Source organism: Jatropha curcas, chromosome 6, assembly GCF_041381405.1.
Source record: "Jatropha curcas cultivar XTBG-Jc1 chromosome 6, XTBG_Jcur_1.0, whole genome shotgun sequence".
Taxonomy (NCBI): Eukaryota; Viridiplantae; Streptophyta; class Magnoliopsida; order Malpighiales; family Euphorbiaceae; genus Jatropha; species Jatropha curcas.
The window spans coordinates 22,421,231-22,445,886 of NC_143156.1; the positions used below are offsets into that span (position 1 = coordinate 22,421,231).

Here is a 24,656-nt window from a genome sequence, read left to right on the forward strand (position 1 = left end):
TATAAAAAACGTGATTTTTTTTTTTTTAGAAGTGATTACTTACAAAATAATATGTACTTATGTCAATATTTTGTTAATATATACCATCAAACAAATAAAAATTAGCCGATTTAACTTAATTAGCCACATATCACCAATATACCATCAAACCCATCCAATAAAAAATTAAAAAAAGGAGAATTTAACAAATCTCCAACACCATACTTAAATATTTTTAAGTGTCCTTCCCCATTGGGAATATTTCACTGCCTGGAAGGCATAATCTTCAGTTTTCCTCTTAGAAAAATTGATTCAAACTTCTTTTTTCCTCCATTAATGTAAACAAATAAAAATTCATTTAAAATGTAAAATAAGACAGTAGCAGTAGTGTTTTGTCAGTAATAAATATTCATTTTGCATTGAACAATGTTGCGGGAAAATTATTTTCCTAAAAGAGAAATTTCCATAGAGCTCTGAAAAAAATAAGGGAAAAAAAAAATTGAAGCAGCATACATGCTGATAAGAATTAAAGGCCAACAAAACTCTGAGAAATGCAAAATATGGTGCTTCACTTCTAGGAGAAGATTCTTGACCAAGTAAAGATCTAGCAACCAACTTAGACATTGAAAATTTTGAAGGAATCAACGACTGTGTGCAACTTATCTTTCATCTTGTCCCACCTCCTCTCATTGGCCCCTGTAGTTATTGTGTAGAATTTACCTGCCAAAAATGAAGGCCAAATCCAAATGAAAATGACAACATATAACTTTCAACAGTCCTGATTATCTGATATTAGAAGACACATCTAACTATACACATAGGTAAATGAGGCTTTGGTCTAGTCCGAGGTTCAAATCCCACCAATGAGGTATTTGAGAGCTAAGAGTAGGAAGTTGTTCAGAAATTCTATATCAGTGAATGAATGATGGAAAGCATTACAACAAGGTGTAGTGCATAATACAATTCCCAACAACATATTCAAAAATTGTGAATTAATTTCATACCATTGCCAATTGAGATAGTACTAAGAGCATGGCGAGTATAATTTGGAGCTTGCGCAACAAACTCAAATGTGTAATAAGCTTTTCCATCAACATCATGCTGCATAGACACAAAAGACAATTATTACCATTCCTTAGCTTCATTAGTCAAATACAAGTACTCGCATGCACACAGAAACAAACTCGTAAACACCTGTAGCTGTTGAATCATAGATGCAAAAGGACACTTTTAGTCTACACAACCAATTGGTTATGGCTAGCATTGGCAATTCCAAATTCTTTATGTTCTTCATCATTTGAATCAACATTGTGCAAATAGGTTTTAGTATGAAAATATACAATATAAAAGTATAGATTCAAAGCCTCATAACCTTACTGGTTATAGCATCATGAAGTTATAAGCTTGGTGAAGCAGTTGGAAAGGGAATAAATATTATCTGATGCTTTTCTGCCAATTTGAAATTAAATCAAACAATAAATTTAACTCAAAAGAAACAGGATGGTTTGGAAAATATACCTCAGATGCCTCAATTAGTTTTGTTTTCTGGGATGGAGGGGCTAAAACTTTTTTAATCAATGTTTCAGCAACCTGAGAATATGCACCAGTGAAAATTAGCACCTTCTATCAGTTACATATATCAACTACCATTATATGTCTTTGCAAGGGCATAAAAAAATGGACCCTCCCATTCTTTTGACAAATACATATAATGCAAGAGAACATATGGAAACCTGTTGTGGAGGTCCAAAGTCTCGAATATCTTGTTTGGTGGTTGGTATTGTATTTACACTGACACTTTCTAATGGTTCAATAACATCTTTAAAGACCTTGTCTTGACCTTCGATGACCACTTCCTGTTCGCACACCCAAATGAACAGTGTAAATTATGGACATGAGAAGAGGAACATAGAAGGTAAGGGAAAAATATAGCAAATATACCTGCCACCCAAATGGATAGAGGAATGAGTAGCCATCTTTCTTGTCTGTGACTAAGAGAAATCCCTTTTTAGTTTCTGCAGCAACTGAACCATATCAAGGATGTCCTCTTAGGATATCAATCAATATTCAAGGTACAAACACACTGCATTGATAACAATTGATTTCTTTCTATATACTACTAAACCCAGAATTTGATGCAGGGATTTCATTAGCTAATATAATAAGAAAAGCAAAACAGAAAAGTTCACATCTGGAATGACAAAAGCTTACATAATGGAGTTTGGTTAACCAGAGAAACCCAAGGAGCAATCAAACTGACAGCAATCAATTGGCGTCTTGCTGATATAACTGCAAAAGTAGATCAAAATTAAACAAAAAATAACAGAACCAATTATAATCAACTTGTAATTGTTGCATATGCAATTGAGTGGAAAATCATATTAGAGATTATATTTATTGGTCTGAGTAAGGTTTGTTTCCAAAAAGTTGTTAATTCTCAATTCATTAAGGAAATTCAAGGGTATGGCTAGATTTTATTCTCAATATTTCAATCAGCTGAAATGCCATGTCCACAAAATATATTTATAGCTCACAAACAATATTCTTGAAAAATGATTTCCTACAACAAGCAACCACAAGTATGAGTTACTAGTCATGTTATTCTTGATATCAACTTTCCCATATAAGCATTACTGCATTAGAATGGAATTTTCTGTGGTCTTTTCTACCATTTACTTTAATGTAACAACAGCAACATGAATGAATTTTAGAATAAACCTTATGCCTCTTTATGAACTGTTAAGTTGGCCAATAATGAACCATCAATACTTGTCAAAACACCACTCTAGAATAAAAAGCATTCAGTAAGTAACCCCGCATAACATTAGGCATATCTATACCATTGACATTAATCAAAATGCCTATTACCTTGACCTTAATTTTTAAAACCAATTTGCCAGTAAAGGACAGCATTTTCCATAAATTCACTTGAAGTGCAGTGGACATCTAATATATATCAAATGGTAAAGTAATTTTAAACATAATTACACATTAATTTGGTTAAATAAACTTCAAATGCTTATGAGAATGAAATCCGTCAGAATTTGCTTATTTCATATACATTATCCCAATTGTCAAACTAAATGCTCATCGCTCAAGATTGATAATGACATAGCTAATGGCGTTGACTGAGGCAATTAATCAAACAGAGAAGTAACCTTGAGAATGAGCCAAAGGTTGCTCCGACCGTACAATAAATGAAATGCCTCTTCTACAGCAAGGAAACGAGCTATGATACGTTTGTAGTCCTATCTAAAAAGCAACAGAACAAACCCATAAAACTCTTAATTAAGTGCATTAAAAGGCATATATACAAAGAAAGATGGAGGGAAGACCTGAGGAAAAGAGGTAGGAGACAATGTGCGATAAAGTGAAGGTGAATTTTGTAGAGAAGCCATTGCTGTGAGAAATGGGTAGAAGCTGAGAGGACGAAATGAGAGTGTTGTTGTTATCGAGTATGGAAGCCGCAAAATTTTTGTGGTGGACAGCTTATCCTCGTTTTTGAGTTCTTGCGCTTTGCTTATCCTCTAATAGAATCTGTCTGTGTTGTTTGTTGGTCATAGGCTGACGTTGAAGAGGCGCGGGTCCAGGTTGACACCTGTATGGCTCTTTGGCTCGCCATTCACATCCCTCGGTTCACATCCCCAGCCATTCATTTTTCTTTTCCAAAATGTAATTTGACTTGATTAATAAATTCTTCAAAAATAAATTAAATGCTCTCTTAAATTTTTAATCTTAAATAATAGAAATTTTTGTTTTTTATGTACGAAAGTAAAATAGTTTTCTCCAATGATCTTCACCAAATTTAAAAACTCAACGTCAGATTTCAGTACCTACCGGTACATTGAGCAAATAATTCCCGTAGAAGCATAAAATTTAAATGTCTTATGCTAAAAAGTTTAGCCATCTAACACCATTCGATTTTAAAAATCAAATTGATTAAAATCAGCACAAAACCATTATTAATGGTTATTGGTTCTAAATCGTAATCAAAATTATGTATATAAAGTTCGATTTTGATTCCTTATTTTTATAACTGGAACCAACGGTTTTGATTTAAAAATAACTGTTCCAGTTTGAAATTATGAAAAAAATATATTCTTAAAAAATTAAAAAAATTTTACAATTTTTATTAAATTGATTTAGTATTTTTAAATAGTATTATTATTATTATTTATTCAAATTACAAATTTAAAAAGAATTTTAAAAAACTTGAAATAATTTAGGTTTCAAAAGTGGAATCAAATCAAAATCGTATTCTAAATTTGTCTTAGAAACCACCTAAAAACGATTTAGTTTTGATTTCGATTTCGCTTTCCTTATAATTGAAATCAACAATTTTAAAATTGAAACTGACAATTTTAAAACACTAACCATACCTAATAAAAATATCGTTAATTCTCATAATTTATCCAATGTGCCGAATTACTTTATATCGCAAGAGACTTGCATGGGTTCAAACGATACCGAACCCTGCACTGCTTTTCATTGTATAAATACAACTATATAAGCTTGATGAGAATGGTAACAATTTTCAGGCAAAGGATTATCATTTGAAAATAACACATTTACTATGAAAATCTCAGTAAATAGATGAGTTTTTAAAATTTCTAAGAATAATATTTAATGAGATTCGGATATGCTTAGATTCGTGCCCATGAACATCTCTCCAATTTTTTACACTTTTCAAAATATTTGTTGCAGTTTTCTATTATAAATATATTATAAACATTCCATATTTCACATTTTTATTTATGATATATTTCTTTATTAGAGTTTTGTATTACAAATTGATAGATGTAAGATGTAATTAATTTTTATAACATTTTTGCAAAATATATAATAAAAAAATTATAAATCTAAACACTATATATAAATAAATAATCTAAACTTTTATAATAAAGTATACTTTAATTGTATATATTCAAGCTAAAAATTTTAGTATTTTATAATTAATTTAAAGTTAACTAATTAATTACATCATATTAAAATAGATTTAAATCATATTTTTAATATTAAAAATATTACAATAAATAATTAAAAGTCAATAAAATAGTAATATATATTTATTGATTACATTTTCCTATCCCCATCAGTAAATTTGAAGGAAAAGAAAAAGTTACATTCGACCTTTCATTAGATAAATCAGTTATGAGAGAAGCAATCATGAATTCTGAAACGAGATTAGTTTTATATTAAAAAGGATTTAGGAATACTCATAGGTAAATAAATGAATACAAATATGAACATGAAGACAAAATCAACTATATTTATTCATAGATGCTATCTTTTCACCTCAAAAATTTCAATTAATAGATGGCAGCTCTCCAATTTTTTGAAATTTTAGTCTTGAATTACAATGCATATATGAAATATGTTTTTTTTTTTTTCATGATTATAACAACCGTTATTATATATCACTTGCATCAAAATAATAGATTATTTGATACCTTATTAAAGACAAGTTGTCTACTTAATACGACTTATTTTCTAATTTAACGTTTATTACACGATAAATCAAAGTATTTTATTTTCTTTCGCCCTCCTCCTTAACAAAATTCTTGGCTCCGTTACTAGATATATATATATATATATATATATATATATATATATATATATATATATATGAAGCTTCCGTCAAGTATTAATTATGCAAGTAATCGTTAACTTCTATGAACTTTTTTAATTATTTTCCAACCACAGTGGTAACCTTGATCCAAAATTTTGTTTTCATGAAAAGATTTAGAAGCCATATAGAATCAAATTAGGCAACATAAAGCTAGAAATCCAACAAAATAAACAACTTCATCATAATGTTTTATGTTTGACAATGCCTATAAATACACTCTTTTGTTAGGAATTGAAGAACCCACAAACCAATATTCAATCCTATTCCTTCCTTCATCACTTTCAATCTCCTAATAGTCATAATGGGTGTTGTTTCTTATGAATTGGTGGTCACCTCCTCTATCCCTCCGGCTAAGCTCTACAAGGCCTTGGTCCTTGATGCTGACACTCTCCTACCAAAGATTGTACCAGAAGCTTTTGAGAGTGTCGAAATCCTTGAAGGAGATGGAGGGCCTGGAACCATAAAAAAAGTTATTTTTGGAAAAGGCATGGTCATTTTATTAAAATTGCTAATTTAAATTCAGTAGCGAGATATGTTCGGCAAAACACTGTTTTTCATGGTATTTGATAATATAAGGGTTTGATCTAACTTTTAGAAATTGAAGTATCATTTCATAATAAATTAAATCATGTAATGTTTAACTTTTAATATTTTATGAAAAAACTACTAAAACAGCTAATTTTGTCGGATAAACTCTAACTCTTCTAACTTTTGAATGTTAAATTTTTGTGCAGGTAGCCAATTCAAGTATTCCAAGCATAAGATTGAAGCAATTGATAAAGAAAACTTCAAATTTAGTCACAGTGTGATTGAAGGTGACATGTTGATGAATGTGATTGAGAAAATCACTTACGATATTGAGCTTGAGCAATCCCCCGATGGAGGTTGTGTCTGCAAAGAAAGCAGCAAATACTATACCATTGGTGACTTTGAGCTGAACGCCGACCAAATTAAGGCTGGCAAAGAAAAGGCCTTAGGATTGTTCAAGGCTGTTGAAGCCTACCTATTGGCAAATCCTAATGCCTGCTAAAACTGCACCTATAATACATAATCTACTGAAATAAATCTCTTGCTCTTGCAAGATGTGAGGCTTTGATAGTTTCTCTTGCTGCTTTTTTTTTTTTTTTTTTTTGGCTCTCTCTCTTTTTAGGGTATTTTGTTTGCATTGCGAAAATTCTCTTGGCTCGTTAATAAGAGTTTTGCAGTTGCAAAATTCCACATGCTTGTTTCTATTGGAAAGAAAATTCAGTATTTATCCATTTTAGTTTCAAAAAAGTACAATTGTAATGTGATAAAGTTTTTGGCATGGTGAGAGACATGTATACATATATAGCAGCTAGCATGTCATTTTCAAGAAAATCTACGTAAAATTTACTTCATGTATTTACAGAGGAAGAACATCATCCAAATCTTAATCCAGAAGAAAAATAGAACTGACAATCACAGACTCATGACTCTAGAAACAGACAACACATAAATTCCTTAATCCTGGAATTTAAGTAAAATTGACATTGATTGATCCATTTGAAACCTCATAGCCAGCAAGGATGAGAGCCTGCGAGAAACAGATAGGAAGCAGACCTGTTAATGGAAAAATATGTTCAAACATACAGAATTCGGAAGGTCTAACAGCCAAGGACATATTACGAGGCCAAACGTTAAACAATTGCAGTTGGAGGTTTCGGATGAGGCGAGGCATTCACTTCAACAACCAGAAGCACAGACGACTAAAAGAAAATTTCAAATGATAACCCATTAGTAATATACTTTGTTGAATTCAGAAAATGATTAGGAACATAATTGTATGAGTCAATTTTGTATGCAAATACTATACCCTTTGTTCTAACAATTGTTCGAATGTTGATGATAACCATTCCACGAAGAGATCATAACTCCGTATTTCCAACTCCGCCATCTGTATTTTTGTTGTTTCTTATTGCCCCACTAAGGAAGCAAGAACATGCATAGCGGAGACATTGTCAGCCCTCGGCGAGCAGAGGGAAAAATGGTGGTAATTTATGGATGGAAAAGAGACATCGTCAGCTGGAGTTGGCATCCAAAATATTCTTAGCTTCCTCAAGCTTCTCTGCAATCTGATTAAGCTCCTCTTCAAGCACAAGACGCTTGAGATAGACTTGCCGTTTTAAGTCATGCTTGAGAATGTCATTGTTGGGCTTCCTCTTGAAACCTTGATTATTATAATAAAACTCGAAAACCCTTGCTGATATTATGAGTACCTCTGCCTGTCTTTGCCTTCACCAAGAACTTGTTACTCTGTACATTGCTTCCTGACCCTTTCGGGGTTATGTTATCTGATTCAATTATACATAATTTTAAAATTTTCTGATTCAAAATCTTTATTCTAATTTGTCATTGTTTTATAATTTGTTAATTTGTCTCCCTTTTATAGGAAATTGATCTAATCCCGGCCGGTTGTCCAAAGCTCTAATCCTAGGTCTTGAACAAAAATTTCCTCCCTTTTTCTTATTACACTCCTGTTTTTATTGTTATTATTTTCATTCCAAAATTTTCTTCTCCAAACGCTAGGCCATCCTAAATCGGTAAAGAACCATCCATTGACCAAATAATTCCAACAAAACATCAAATTTAACTAATTCTTTTGACAAGGTTCCAGATTCTCATAAATTGGCAATGCCAAAAAAAAATTTTAACTGAAATAGAATTAAACAGAATATAGTTCTCAACATATGTTAAAAAAAAAAAACAAACAAACAAACATGGTACTGGTGTCCTAGCACACTGGATAACACCTAACAAAACTGTCATCAGAACATGATTTCTCTTTACTTAAGATCTATAGCTACAAAACTGTCATTTAGATGATGCCAATCTTGTTTGCCACATCCAAGGCGTCATAGTCTGGAGTCAACCTAACATATGCCTTCTTTGTTCCATCAGGCCTGCATTAGCATAAAACAGTTCATTATTCAAATAACAGGAGGTTTTACTTCTACCACCAACAGAGTCCTATTTAACGAAAAAATAACTAATGACTAATTAGATTTCTGTCAAAGTATGAACAGATCACTATCACCAAGTTACATTATTTTACCCGAAATAAACAAATTGACTCCATCAAACAAAAAAACAGTTACCTTATCAATGTGTTCACTTTCTTGGTCTGGATGTCATACATCTTCTTCACTGCATCTTTGATTTTCTTCTTGTCAGCACGAATGTCAACGATAAACACAAGAGTATTGTTATCTTCAATCTTTTTCATGGCAGACTCAGTAGTCAATGGATACTTCAGAATTTGATAATGGTCCAACTTGTTTCTTGGAGGCGCACTGATGCGTGGATACTTTGGGTTTCTCTCTTTCTTCAATGTCTTGGGACGGTGAAATGTGACCTTTGTCCTGATCTTCTGGGCTTTCTTCTTAAATGCCGGTCCTGATTTCACAGCCTTGGCAGCCTTCACGGCCTGTGCCCTTGGATCCGTTTTCTTGGTAGCATCAGCTGCAAGAGTTGAAGAATAAATTTTTAAGCAACAAAGAAAAAAACCACGGACAAAATGTACTTGTTTTGTTGAAAATGTAAAAACTAAATAGGAAAGCAAGAATAAGTTCTCAAACTTCAATGCTCAAGATCAAAAAATCAAATCATAATAAACTTAACAAAAATAAGACAAAAAAATACAATCACTGACACGGATGACACCAGAAGAGGGATATAGAATGAATGAATTTGGACCCGCGATTATACAAAGAAAAAATAAAATTGCTTCAGAACTGAAGTAGGTGCATATTAATACATAATATAACCACAAACAATAAATAAGAATATCAAAATAGGCCAAAAAAACCTATTTCATGCACATGATAAGTTTTAGTACCTCTGCCAAGCACGCAAATCCATTCCATCAGGTTTTCTTCCATTAGCTAGATTTCATATTAACCGGATTTAATGAGAAAATTGGCTAAACTTTAACAGCTAATTTAAAATCATGAATCATTTCAAAATCCCTTGTCTCGAATTCCAATATAATATAACATAAATAAATTCACGTTTCCAAACGATAATACCATATAAGAAAAAACAACAAATTTATATCTTACAAATAAATAAATAAATCATTAACTGCTCTTTCTAATTTATATCTTACAAACCACAACTAATCACCATATAAGAAAAAACTGGCAGCATATTACAATAGCTACAACAACTAAGGAAGAGGCTCCTATTGCAATAAAAGCTAACCACAGAAAAGTAGCCATTTGAAATCCAAAAAGATAGCATAAAACATAAGTTTCAGTTTAATATAAAAAAATTTTTAAAAAATGATCTTCCAAGCAAATGTAAAGATAGGCAGATAAGAACTAACCAAAAACTAGAAAAATAACAAATATTATTAAAAAAACTAAAGAAAGAAACAATGCAGGAGGAGGAGCTAACCTTTAACTGGAGCCATTGATTCAAATTCTTCCAAAGACACAACTTACCTGGAAAAGCCCAAATTAAAAATTAAGTCAAAGAAATTCAGAAAATTTTTTGCAAAATTATGAACACGAATACGGAAGTAAATACACACACACATTAACCCAACAAAAATTAGAAAGAAAAAGTATAAATTAATAAATAAAAACGCGAAGGCTGCCAATATTAAATCAGGTAGTAAACTTTAAAAATCTTTTCAGATCTATGTAACCTTCAGCTCATCTCAAAACTAACAGTAGATCATTGAAGAAAAAGAAAAGGGCTAAGCTAAATTTAGGTTTTGTGATCGAACTATACTGTCATAACAGAGGTTGATTAGTGCCAAAAATTGATTAAGGAACATAAAGGAAGATGAATAAAGGAGAATCGACGAACCTGAGGTTGTGCAGCTGCTCCCTTCCAGTAGGGTTTTGGAAAGCAGGAAAGATAAAATGATCGTTTATATAAGATTTACGAAATTACTAATTAAGCCTTGCAGTTACCAATTACATAGTCCATGGTTTATGGGCTGGGCTTTTATCTTAGATACTGTGTTGGACCTGGTGATTGATTTTTGATGGTTTGGGCCTGAAGTGAGCACTCTTACCCTATTAATCAATCAAACAATATATTATATATCTATCTATCTATAATTTATATCTCCAATCTGTAACTTTTTTTTTTTTTATATTAACAAATATTTGCTTTATCCGTGTGCAGGGGTGTAAATATACGAGGATTATTAGATAGTTTGAGATATTTATCTTGTAGTTATTTGTATATAAATATTTGTACTATCAATAATCAATTTGAGAGACTCATTTTTATCTAAAAATATCAAATCTCGTCACGGGATCAGAGCCTCTTTTTCTCTCCCAAAAAATAAAAACAAAAATGGTTACTCATATTTTCCTCTGTTTTTCCTTCATTTTCCATGGCTTTCCTTCGTTTTCTTTTTCATTTAATTGACGTTTATTGATGCTTCATTAATTTTTCCAGATTTGTTCAGATTTGATTCTCAATTTTTTTGTTGTGTTTACTACCATTTATCTTCCTATTTCGTTCTTTTCATTCCCATTGAATGATTCGCTGTTTTGTGGTTGATTTTGCTAGAAATTTCGACTTTGATTCAAGATTTGTTCTATAATTTACTTTGATTGATCTATCTTTGAGATTGTTCTCTTAGGTTTATGATATTTCCTCTATTTTGAGGTCTTTTGGTCGATTAATATCAATTTAGGATTTTTAATCCCTCTTAGAATTGATTCTAGGGTTTTATCCCTCTTACCTTTGATCTGTGCTTAGATTCTATTGAATTAAGCATTACCTTGATTGATTACTTGATTTGTGGATTGTTTCCACTTTACCTGATGATTGATTGTTTGGTTTGTGGAGTATATCCATTTTGATTACCTGATTTTGGATTGATCCTTAAATTTGTTTACCTTTTGATTGGTGTTTGTAATGTTCGTTGTTTTTCAACCTCTTGTTCATCTTTTGATATCTGTAAATCTTATTCTTGCGTCAGCCATTCTTTTTCTCTATTCTTTTCTTTAACGCTCAAGCTCTCCTCATTTAGTCATCAATTTCTCCCTCTTTTATCGTTAATTCAACTAAAAATGTTTTGATGAAGTGATCCCTCATGGTCAACAATTGCTTAATTCACATCCCTATCTTAAGATGTGATTGTTCCAGTTGGTTATTCTTTTGCTGGTACTATATTGGTATGGGTGTGATTTTTGAAGTAGACAAAAGAAGACTTCTAATTTTGAGATAGTTGGTTTTGAGGTTATCATATGCAGTGTTAAATATGATGATATTAGATGGCCATCTCATTGGGATGCTTATTTGAAAATGGAAGGTGCTCGTGTCCGCTAGTTCTCAATCCTAAATTCTCTTATGGTGATTTTTTTTTTTTTCTTAACTAGCATCGTTTTTGTCATATTCTTAAGAACTGTAAGGATGAATTTGACTAAGTATGAGGAATTCGACAAAGAAGCTCAAGCATAGATGAAAGAAGAGCTTTCAGGCTGGAAGTTTATTGTGGGTGATGTGTTCAGAGAACCAGATTGCTCAAAGCTTCTCTATGCCATGGTTGGGGATGGAGTTCAGATTATTGAAAGGCAATTGTCACTATTATTTTTGCAACCCTTGGTTTCATGTCACCAGTTTCAAAAGGAATGCTACTGAAAGTAATGATAATTCTTTATCTTTTCTTGGGTACTTTAACTATTTGATCGTAAAAATTTCTTTAACTCATCAAAGAAGAGTTTTAATAGGGACTTTTCTAGTTTCTTTGTTCCCTTCTCGTCATAGTTTTAGTTTTTCTTTTCTCATTGTATATAGAGAAAGAACATTGAAAACTACAAGAAAGGATTGTACATATATAGAACTTGTATATAATAGGTTTATTTATGTGCAAGTTGAGTATTGGCACGCTCAACTTGAGGAGGGAGTGTTAGGATTATTAGATAGTTTGAGATACTTATCTTGTGGTTACTTGTATATAAATATTTCTAATCTCAATAATCAATTTGAAAGAGTCATTTTTATCCAAAATATAAAATCTCATCAAAATATTCCAATCCAAATTGAAATTCCAAACAAAATGTTACTTTGGAATGAAATTTTGGGATGCAGAATTTAAAATCGAATGTATTTTTTAAAATATTGGTATATGGAATATGGAATGGAAACAAAAAATAAAATCCTATTATTTAATCCATTTACTGAATTTTTATTTTATTATTCTTTAATTTGTAATTATATATTTGAAAACAAAATATTAGATTAAAGATTAAAATACAATATCTTTAATTTTTCATATTTTTTAAGAAAATTTCTATTCATACTATGTGCTTGAATACTCATGTATACTTTTTTTGGGTTGAAAATTATGATTTTAAGTTATAATGTCTTACTTTTCATTAGAATATATGGTTTGAAAGATTTTAGTATGCTTAGACTCAATATATATTTTTTGTGGATTTAGCACTTTTTAATGCATATAGTGACTATATATATTGCTACATCCTAATATGAATCATATTATTTTTGTTGATTTTATAATATTACTAGTTTTTTATGACGTTCGATGCACGTTGAAGTTACTCATTATATATTTATTTTAACTTGTTTAATTTTTTATTTATATAATATTAAAGTATAAGTTTTTATTTAATAGAATAAATACAATGATTAATTTATATTGCATTTTGTTTATACTTTATGAATTCTTTTTTGTTACATGTCTTGCAATATAACATTTAATTGAAAAGAAAATGACATTTCTACTTCTCCCTTTAAAATAGCAATTTTATTTTGGTTTTTTTTTTTTGAAAAATCTAAAAAATAGCATTTTTCATTTATACTCTTTTTAAAGCATGCTATAATGTGGAAAATATTATATTAATAATTATTATCTAAATAAGGTTTGTGCCATTTGTTTTTAAGTTATCCAACTTGAATTAATAGATTATAAATGCTTATGAGATTTTTATCTCTTTAATTTCAATTTTCTTTTGAGTTTGATTTTATTTCAAATACCTATTTTAAATGTGATAATTAATATCTTATATTCTATTCGTAATTTTGTGCATCGGGCGTGGACATAAATATATTATTTGAATAAATTTTGTTATTAAATTACATTACTATTTATTTTTATTAAAAAAATAAAAATTAACATGTATTTTTACTCATTTGAAATTTACATATAAAATATTTTTCTCCCTTTTAATTAATATACGTTAAAAAATTAAAAAAATAAAAGGACTATTATTTCAAAAAGAGTGATAAAAAGATCAAACTCGTTGAGAAAAAAAAAATACTATTACTACTCAGTTAAATTAAAAGTATATTCAATATAACTAAAAGCTTTGCAATACCCAATTTTATATTTAACATGCAACTACTTTTATTCCAATTGTTTCAAGATTTTTTGTTTGCTAAAAAAGGCTACAAAAAGACATAAATAAATGCTAATATGTAACTTAAAAATCAATGCTAAACAATAATATTGGTAATGAAATATTCTCTCTCAAATATATATATATATATATAACATTAAATTCAAAAATTTCAAAGTCACATATATTTGTTTAAAAAAATATTTAAAAAACTTAAAATTTCAAAGGTCTAATATATCTATTTTAAAAATACATCCAATTAAATCATAAAAAATGAAATAAAATTCCATAAATTCAAAAAAAAAAAGATAATGAATAAAAAAGAAAACTCTTGAATTTTTTCATCATTTCATCTTTAATATGAAAAAATTGAAAGTGGAAATCAAAGCAAATATGCCCAAATAGATTTATAATTGAGTTGATAAGTTTAAATTTTAGTTATTTGATAATGCTATTAGTCAGGGCTTATTTTCTCCTGTAATCTCTGAACTATAACTCCATTTCTTAATGGTTTCTATATTTCAATTTCTCACTTAAAAATATATAAACTTTTATTTGAGTAACGGAAAAATCAATCCTATATTTCAATTTATCACTTAAAAATACATAAATTTTTATTTGAATAATGAAAAAATCTATTAATCAATTTTCTTGTTATTCCGATTAAAAGCTGACTGCAATTATTTTTTTGGAAAATTAATAAAAAAAATGTCATATCATATATTTTTTTTCTTTTCTCTTTTCTCTCGTTTTTCCTGCTCAAAAGCAATATTCTCCCTCTTACCTTAAATTGCTCCTACCTTAAATCTCAAAAATCAAGATTTACAGGAGTAAAAACACTCTCTTTCCTAGTTGAACAAATAATACAAAATACTTTCTTAATTTTTTAAAACAATTGTTCTTGATTTCTAGTTTCTTTCTTTTATTTTCCTTTTTTTATTGATTATATAAGAATTGGTAACCCAAAATCTAAAATGTCAAAAAGGCCTGCAAATTTTAATCCGAATTTCCTTTTTTTATAATCTATCAAAAATTAAAATTAAAATCAAAACTGAAAAAAAATAATTACTCCAAGCAAAAGAGGAAATCTGAGTTTCACAGTCAATTTTAATCTATTCCACTAAACTTGTAATTTAGAAGAAAAGGAATTATTTTGTACCTATATCAATTGCTGGAGATAACCGGAAGCTACTAATTTCCGTCCGAGAATACAAAATATTTCGTTTGATTTGTACATAGTAGATTGTGAAATTGAAGAACAGAATTGAGCTTAGAGATGTATTTGGAGCCAATATTCTCTAGTTTCCGTCTCTGTGTCTCACCGGAGAGGATGAAATCAGTTGGAGACTAAGTTGTTGAAGCCGCAAGGAGATAGCAAGAGGGATAGCGGAGATAGGAGAGAGAAGAATTAATTTAAAAAGAGAAAAAATTACAGGAGATAAAAAATTATTGAACAAAATGATTTGCTAAAATATTAATTTCATGTCAGCAAATTACAACCCCTTAACCGGAAAATTAGTAAAATGACTTTTATGTACTCCAATAAAAGTTGATGTATTTTTAAGTGACGAATCGAACCATAGGAACGATTAAAAAATAAGGGGTATACTTGAGAAACAACAGTGTAAATAATCCCAATAGTTAGGAGATATGTATTTCATGATTTGAATTGAATGAAAATTTATATCTTATATGTAGCAAGTATAAAAATTAAAAAAAAAAAAAAAATCAAAATCCACATCTGGCATTTAAATGTGTAATTTTCTAGCTGTGTCCAGCTGTATTACTAAAAATGAGATATTCTATGTATAAAATGTCTAATGGCATCTTTTTTTTTTATTCAATCGCAATTATAATACAACCTAACAAATTAATGAAGTCCTGACCTAACATCTGGATTTAAACCTCGTCTTCAACCACTTTAATTTATATTCTGGTCAAAGAATATAAAATTTCTTATAAAAATAATAAAGAAAATATTGCAACTAAATATAGAAAACAAATTATTGATCGAAGAGTATCAAAATTCCTTTAAAAAAAAAAAAATACCATCCCTCTCATTTTGTTTGCTTATTATTCCTTTATTGGATGTCTCAAAATATTTACAAGGTTTCTAAATTTAAATATGTAAATAATTATTTTTCTCATAATAATATTTATGATTGTTCATTAAATGAAGGACTTTTATTAATATCTTAATGAGTTAAGGGTAAAAAAAGGTAAAATAATTTTTGTTGACTAAATTTTAATATGCATATTTTGTCAAACTACACAAAGAACATGGAATGAAGGGAGTATAAAAGAATCAACATGCATTTTGACAACTCCAAATAAAAGAATCAATTATATCAAATAATTGACCATAGATTTACCATAAGCAGTATCTTACATCTCTAATTAAGTGTAATTATGATTCAAAAGAATTTTTTTATGATCCAAGAAAAAGCATAAATGGGTTGAAATATCATATGAATACTTACAAATATAATGAACATAACGTAGATACACGTCAACCACTGTTGTCTTTGCAACCGATAAGCAATGGCTGTATAAGTACCTTGGGTACTTGGAAATATGATCCAGAAGTACAGTACAGTACCTTAACTAACTACTTTGTAATTTAGACTCTCACTTAACATACTATTATGTACATAGACAACTTATTTTTACGTACTGTTTATTTTAATTAGGTTCTTTTTTTTTTAAAGATTATTTCATATTTCAAAAACTATAAAATGTGATTAAAATTATTAAAATAAATTTCATAAAAAAATTATTAAAATAATTTAATAAATAATTTATATAGAAAAAAGAATAGAGAGAAAAATACTAGATTTGTATGAATTAAAAAAATTAATATTTTCAAGAAACAATTAGAAAATAAATATATTTAAAAATCATAATATATAACTATCACGACCCGTTTCCATAGGCCGGACCGACACTAAAGCCAAGGTAAGCTTAAGGCCCCTGAGGCCCGTAGTAAGCCTGAATCACTAAAATATATCATCTCAATAAATATTTCAAACATTCAGCCTATATTAATATGAAAAATATCCCTCAAAATTTTATTATATCTCGGCCCAATTTATCATCTTTAACATTTCACAGTTCGAGCCTCATTTACAATACAATACATTTTTAATATGGGCTAACAGAATTACTTCATCTGTATTACTACACGACTAGATATATATAAATTCTACAACTGCGGAGTCACTAACTGTTTGTTATACATAGCTTCTTATACATATAATTATATAGCAAAATAATTATGGAATTAGGAAAACTTCTTAATAACCCTGCGGCGAAGAAACATAGTTTAAACCGAATTAAAGATAAACTTACTTCCTGAAAAATTTAAACAAGACATGTGAGTTTTCTAAGGAGTAATAATTATTGCACAACACATGCAGTCACACAAATGTGTACACATATTAATCTAGTCATCCGACTAATTATATACTCACGCAGCCAGTCACACAAATGGCATATCACCGGCACTCACAATCATAAATATCTTCATATAATCACATCACGTGGAAATTGGTTAGTGGCGTCACCGAACCCCCGATGAGCCGTCCTCCCACATGGCTCATCCACTCACATGTGCACCAGGGAGCCAATCTCCCATTATGGCTGACCGATTTAATCCTCACACAACCAATCCTCTCATTATTTTTCTAGTCTCTATTTTCTTTCCTTTTTCTTCTTTTTTTTATTTTTTTTATTTTTTTATTTTATTTTTTATCAACAGGAGGCAACCCGGTCGTCTCCATCAAATCTAGATCATCAGGCGCTCACAACAGGAGGCCACCCTGTGGGCTGTGATCAAATTTAGATTATCAGGTGCGCCCAATAAAGAAGCCAACCTGTGATTTCAGTATAATCTCTCTCTTTTTTTTTGTTTTATACCAACAGGAGGCAACCCGGTCGTCTCCATCAAATCTAGATCTTCAAGCGCTCACAACAGGAGGCCACCCTGTGGGCTGTGATCAGATCTAGATTATCAGGTGCGCCTATTAAAGAAGCCAACCTGTGGTTTTCCATATCATACAGATCATAACAGTAGGTGCACACGGGGGCGCCGATCTCTTATTTACCCGGCTAACGGTAATCATAATCAGGATCCATATAACGGTAACGGTCTCACAAACCCATGGTGACCCACCTCATCCCAATTCCACACAAACAAGCATAGCATTATCACAACACAATTAATCAAACATTGCAATTAAATGCAGACATATTGATCAGTTGAACATCGTGATGCAATGCACAACTAGACATCCATTCTCAAATGCAATTAAATAATTAAATAAATAATATTAACAATAAACAACAACGATAAAATAAATAATAATAATAATAATAATAATAATAATAATAATAAACAATGATAATGAAAATAAGTAAATAATTGAATGAATAATAATGATAATGATAAAGTAATTAAAGCACTTTATTTATTACGTATCAAATTATAGAAATTATCTAAATAGGCTTATTTATTATGTTATTAATTAAAACTAGTATAGGTTCTATCGAAATTTCAACAGCATCTTCCCTAAAAATAGGATTATCTACCTGTTTAAATGTCACAATAACATTATATATATTTATCAATCAATACACACAGCCCATCCGTCGGGCAATTAATCAATTTAAAACCCCATCCTCCTTCCAAAACAACAATGTCAACACTCAACCATTAATTTACAATAATCATGTTCCAATTATAATGACGATCACTATTTACTTCAGATAATTATAACTAGCTTCTATAGCTAATTACCAAACAAATGAAAGCTTTAATATATATATATATATATATATATATATATATATATATATATATATATATATAATCGAATAAAACTTATATCATTAAGTTAATTTCAATTACTTTCACTTGATAGTTTCGTAGTGTCTAACTATTATAGTACTCTTTATCAAGCTTTCATTTCTTCATTCTTGCTTAAAGATAATAGCCACATATTTATACCCTTTGTTAAATTTTATATTAGCCATTACGAACAAATGTTTCTATTAAATTAAAATCTAAAGAATACATCTACTAAGAGATCTAACTTACAACTTAAAATATACCGATTAACTATTCCTAGCAAGAATTAAACCTACTATTTCAAATATTTCAATTTATCTTTCGCGTTTGGATTCATAACAATCATTCTTAGGTATTATTCATGTAATTATTTAGCTAATATCCTTGATTAACTAATGTTAAGGCATAATATCCTTAATTTACCAATTTTCTGCAGTCTTATACTTTCTAAGCCTAATTATAAATTCAAGTCAAACAATAGTTTGAATATGAATCAATGTCAGATTGCAAATCTAATAATATAGTCATACTCTACGGGTTGAGTGCAAAATTCTGCCTATTTAGCACTTTCCAGTCACCGGAAACATCCACCATCGCCACAGGCCACGGTGGCCGGACGGCCAGCAGGCCTGAGATCAAACAATAGTATATTGAAAATAAAGAATGCTTCCTGTAAAGTTCGATTTTGAGATCAATATCTACAAAATATGGCAATTAATTACTAAAACCCCAAATTTTATCAATTGACAAAACCCAAATCTTCAATCATCTCAAATGGCTCATTCAAATTCAGTTTGTCCATTAATTATTTATCTAAAGATAACAAGAAGGCATTTTGGACTCACCTTACTAACGGGGGATCGCCGAAAAACGATGAGATCGCCGGAAATCGAGCAGGAGACGCGATCTGGCGGTGGAGCAGAACTACGACTTCTGCCATCGCTGCGCTCGCCAGAGAGGAGGAGGAAGCTTGAGCATCTGCGGCGGTGACCCGACGGCGAGGTGGCGCTGGTTCTGGTGGTCGGAAAAACAAGAGGAGGAGAGGCGGTGAGGTCGCCGCCCGAAGAAGAAGAAGAGAAAGAAAAAAAAGAAAGAAGAAAGGCGGTCTCTAGCAAATTCTAGGCCATTCCGGTTCGATTCAAACTGGTTTGGTCTGTTTCAACGATTTGGCTTGATTTTGCTCGGTTTGCAGGTTTTTCACTTGGTTTTCAGGTTATTTGTGTGATTTTCAAAAAATCAATTTGATTTCTGGGTCCGGTTCCATTTATTTCGATTGTTTTAGTTAGGTTCCGTAACTTTTTCTCCATTTACTCAATAATAATAATAAAAATATTAATAGTAACAATATTTGATTTTTAGGATAATTAATTTATATATATTCATAATAGGTTAAATTACGGGGTTTCGTATTATTTCTCAAAAATCTTATCTGTTTACGATTCAAAATTTTCGACATTTTATTTGGGCTTGGGCCCAACTCGTAAAACTTTGGGCTCAAATTAGAATCGCTCGATCTTACCAACCCATACTATCAAAAATTTGGATTTTTGATTTAATAAAAATTTCAAAGTTTTGAAAATAAAAATTCGGGGTATTTCAATAACATTTTTTATATATATTTACGAAGAAGAAAGCTCTCCTAAGACCAAAAAAAAAAAAAAGGCAAAAGAACAAAAAGAAGCCATATACAATAGGTTATGTTTATATTACCTGTTATAATAGATTACCATGCTAAATACACAAATACAACTTCTCTATCTACGCAGAATTTTTTATTTCTTTACCATAGTAAAAGCCTAAAGAGAATTTAATTTTTCAAAAAGAAGAAAAACAAACCATTTCTTCTTCAAGGCATCGTGTTTTGGCCTCTCTCTCTTTTAATTTCTTTTCTGATATTTATATAACTGCCGTTTTTTTCTCTGATAGGCTTCCACAATCTTTTTATTCTATGTAGATTTTCTCTCTTCCTTCCCTTTTATTTTGGTTTCTCTGGAAATATAACCCTAATAACTTGTATATAAAAGGAGGGAGAAAGTAGTGTCTCTCTCGGTCTTTTCAAGAAAAAATGGTGGGATTTGCTTAAAAAGAGATTGGGATAATGAACTACAAAACCTAAGAAGTTGGTTTTTTTGTTTGGTACCTTTGGAATATAATGCTAAAAAAAAACCCCCCCGGTCAATTCTTGTTCATCGTTCCTGATTTTCCAGTTCAATCCGGTTTTTACTCTACTGTTTTTAAAGTCAAACTAAATCAAATCCATCACCAGTTTACTGGGTAACTGATTGAACCACTGATTCGATTTTCAAAATATTGTTTATTACTGTTTTATTCATTTTTCTTTTTAACTTATGCTCGTATTTTAAGTCAAATATCACTATTAGATTTATTGGGTATATACACTCTGTAGGATTTGAGCTTCCATTGATAGCATGTTGAGGGTATGAAGGAATGTACAACTAAAATAATAATGCTCAATGGAGACAAAATTACAGTAAATGGTAGTCAAGTGGGTGCAGGTCCATGTGATCGCCCATCAAAATTGGTTTTGGGATTCACTGTAGAGAGGCTGCCAACAATTTTTTTTTTTTTTTTTTCCATCAAATTTCAACGGGATCTTTTTCCCATCCTCCTATTCCATTAAATATGTTATATAAAAAAATGCTTATTTAATTTACTGTACATTTTCCAAATAAATAATTATTACAATTACCATATTTTCATTGCACGTGAATGTATTTTCATATATTAACATATTTAATAAATAGTGATGTTGTTGTCAGATCTAAAATTATTATTTAATTAATCTAAATTAGTGAATACCTAATCAAAATCATCAAACTAAGGAACTAAGAAATATTTTTCTGCACACAAAAGGGTCAGCAAGTTGAGTTGACTATAAATTAAATAACTAAGTTTTGTTAATTAACTAAAAATGGAAAAGTGATCCATGTGAGCTATGTATTAACTAATTAGTCAAGCCTCAACTTGTACATATAGATAATATATCCATGTGAGCTATGTATTAATAAAATCTGGCAAGTTGAATTATATCTACCTATAAAATATATAAAAGATTGAAAAAAAAAAAAAAAGTGGCATATATAAAAGTGGGAATGGATGGAAACATTGGGATTGCCGGTGTTAATTATATTTAATATTTATATTATATTTTTTATAAAATCAAAAATATTTTATAATTTTTACTTACTTTTTATTTTTGAAAAAGAAACATTTCTAATGTTAAATAAGTTTTTAAATGGATTAGGATATTTAAACGGGTAATTGTAGTACGATTCGGGATGAATTCGGATACTAAAGTGAATCTCTATCTAAACAAGTTTTGCTATAGATTTAAATACCTAATTTATAATTGGGTTCGATAATGCATTTTAAGTGGGTATTCGATCCGCTGCCATGCCTATATATAGGTTGATGTTTATTGAGATTCAAAATACTGTTTTACTGCTTGCAAAATGGAGTGTTTTCGCGCTAATATATCTGCCATCTCTCTCTCATTTTCCTTGTGCTTGTTTTTTGTAACTTTAGCTGCCACGTTGAACCCAATATTTGCTTTGAGAAGCTGCGAGTTTCCGGCAATATTCAACTTCGGTGACTCGAATTCCGATACCGGAGGATTGCCGGCTGCCTTTTTTCCCCCTAATCCTCCTTATGGAAACACCTATTTTCAAATGCCAGCCGGGAGGTACTCTAATGGAAGAGTAATTATTGATTTTATTGGCAAGTATTATTTTTACCTTATGCAATAATCTTTTTTTTTTCTTTTTTCCTTTTCATTCATATTCATTTCCTGTTACATATTGGAGTTAAAAATGGAGCTAATATTGTAATATTAATTAGATTAATCAGCCCAGAGCTTCAACCTCCCATATCTTAGTGCATACCTAAATTCCATGGGAACAAGCTTCAAAAATGGTGCAAATTTTGCAACTGGAGGATCCAGCATCAGGCTACCATCCAGTATCATACCTAGTGGTTCATACAGTCCATTCTTTCTTGATATACAATTCCTGCAGTTCATGCAATTCAAGAACCGATCTCGAACAATAAGGAAACAAGGTAACTTCATTAATTTCCTGTGTCTTTAAAATCTTCATCGACTAACATTTACCTAATGAATTAGTATCAATAAGCTTCAATCTGTGTTTGTATATATAGGTGGTATATTTGCAAAATTGATGCCAAAGGAAGAATATTTTGGAAAAGCTTTATACACATTTGATATTGGTCAAAATGATATTCAAGCTGGAATTTTTAGTAACATGTCTATTGAAGAAGTAAAAGCATCTATTCCAGAAATTCTCAACAGGTTTGCAGTGAATATTAAGGTATTATTAGCAATATTTTTAAAATCGGACCGATATCCAACCATTTTTTTTATTAATTTTTAAGTTTTTTAGAAAACTCCACCATTTTAAATTAATCTTACGCATGGATGTGATTGTAATAATAATAGGTGGACATACTTTGTGTAAAGGCAAAAAAAAAATGATACTAGTAAGAGGCAAAACTGTCAAAAATCCAGTTTTTTTCTCATTTTTAGGTATTTCGGCTTTAGATGTCAAACTAGATAGATCCAATTATTGCTTTGCAGTTGAACCGGTCCGACCGACCAGTCCGGTCCAATTTTAAAAACACTGATTATTATTATTATGATTAATTGTATATATTCTTATTTTTGAGATTGTTTCATATTTATCAATACTTTAAAAGATTATTTCATATTCATTAAACAATTTTAATTATTAATTTTGTTGCAGAATATAACAAATTTGGGAGCAAGATCCTTTTGGATTCACAACACAAGGCCAATTGGTTGTCATCCTTACATCTTAACAAATTTTCCTTTAGCAGGGAAAGACAATGCTGGTTGTGCAAAACCATACAATGAAATAGCTCAACACTTTAATTTCAAATTGAATGAAACAATTTTCCAACTCAGGAAAGAACTTCCTTCTGCTGCATTCACATATGTTGACATTTACTCTGTCATATATTCTTTGATTAGTGAACCACAAAGATACGGTAAGCCACATTACGTAATTAATCTTCGTATATAAACCTTAAAATTAATTCTCATATATTATATATATTGAATTTAAGGTTTGAACTTTCTCAATATTTTTTTATTTTTACTACCTGTTTATGCCATCTGAAATTCAAAAATTTTATAGAAATTAGTTGGTAATTTATTAGTAATGGGTCGATAATCAATATGTAAATTGTCAAATTGGGCGTGAATTTAATTTTGAAATTAAATTTTGTATGTAAACAGTTGCTAATATGTTGGGAACTACAACAAAATTTATCTGTTGGTAAAATCTGTCGCTAAATGCTAATCTTTTTGTAATGTATATATTGAATTTTAGGGTTTGAGCTTCCTCTAGTAGCATGTTGTGGCCATGGAGGGAAATACAACAATAGCAACACAGCAAGATGTGGAAGTCCAGCAATAATAAATGGGAGCAAAATAGTGTTCGATTCGTCTTGTGATCGTCCTTGGGCTAGAGTAAATTGGGATGGAGTTCATTATACTGAAGCTGCCAATAAATTTATTTTTGATAAAATTTCTACTGGATTATTTTCTAATCCTCCTATTCCCTTGAATAAAGCATGCCAGAGGACTAAATTTTGAAATTAGTTGTTTTATTGGTTGTAATTAAATTTATTTTGAATGCATTGTACTTCTTTTTAGAATGTCTACAACTCTTTTTTCTTTTTTAAGATTTCAGTCCTTCAGAAGTTCTTAAAAATGATGGAATTCATTAGGTTCCATCTCTATACATTAGGTTACCTTGGGAGATAAAACTACAGTGGAGAATAAAAAATTTTTCTATCA

The 24,656-nt window shown here is 30.0% G+C and overlaps 4 protein-coding genes across 4 annotated transcripts; 2 read left to right on the forward strand and 2 right to left on the reverse strand.

Moving 5' to 3' along the window:
* Nucleotides 1-318: 318 nt before the first annotated feature.
* Nucleotides 319-3,507, reverse strand: PPL1 (PsbP-like protein 1). The gene is made up of 8 exons (XM_012217543.4): nt 3,315-3,507; nt 3,138-3,231; nt 2,191-2,268; nt 1,921-2,003; nt 1,713-1,835; nt 1,498-1,569; nt 984-1,080; nt 319-699 (listed from the first exon to the last, which is right to left on the reverse strand). The coding sequence occupies exons 1-8, from the start codon at nt 3,375-3,377 to the stop codon at nt 596-598; spliced, it is 714 nt and encodes a 237-aa protein (XP_012072933.1). The 5' UTR covers nt 3,378-3,507; the 3' UTR covers nt 319-595.
* A 2,317-nt stretch (nt 3,508-5,824) lies between these two features.
* On the forward strand, nt 5,825-6,852 carry LOC149495724 (major allergen Pru ar 1-like). Its single transcript, XM_089723065.1, has 2 exons — nt 5,825-6,093; nt 6,343-6,852. Exons 1-2 carry the CDS (start codon nt 5,910-5,912, stop codon nt 6,636-6,638), a joined length of 480 nt encoding a protein of 159 aa, XP_089579191.1. The 5' UTR covers nt 5,825-5,909; the 3' UTR covers nt 6,639-6,852.
* A 1,392-nt stretch (nt 6,853-8,244) lies between these two features.
* On the reverse strand, nt 8,245-10,537 carry LOC105634662 (large ribosomal subunit protein uL23). The gene is made up of 4 exons (XM_089723495.1): nt 10,442-10,537; nt 10,025-10,071; nt 8,725-9,088; nt 8,245-8,529 (listed from the first exon to the last, which is right to left on the reverse strand). The coding sequence occupies exons 2-4, from the start codon at nt 10,038-10,040 to the stop codon at nt 8,445-8,447; spliced, it is 465 nt and encodes a 154-aa protein (XP_089579621.1). The 5' UTR covers nt 10,041-10,071; nt 10,442-10,537; the 3' UTR covers nt 8,245-8,444.
* Nucleotides 10,538-22,272: 11,735 nt separating this feature from the next.
* On the forward strand, nt 22,273-24,452 carry LOC149495725 (esterase-like). Its single transcript, XM_089723345.1, has 5 exons — nt 22,273-22,537; nt 22,667-22,876; nt 22,976-23,145; nt 23,578-23,842; nt 24,187-24,452. Exons 1-5 carry the CDS (start codon nt 22,273-22,275, stop codon nt 24,450-24,452), a joined length of 1,176 nt encoding a protein of 391 aa, XP_089579471.1.
* Nucleotides 24,453-24,656: the final 204 nt, after the last annotated feature.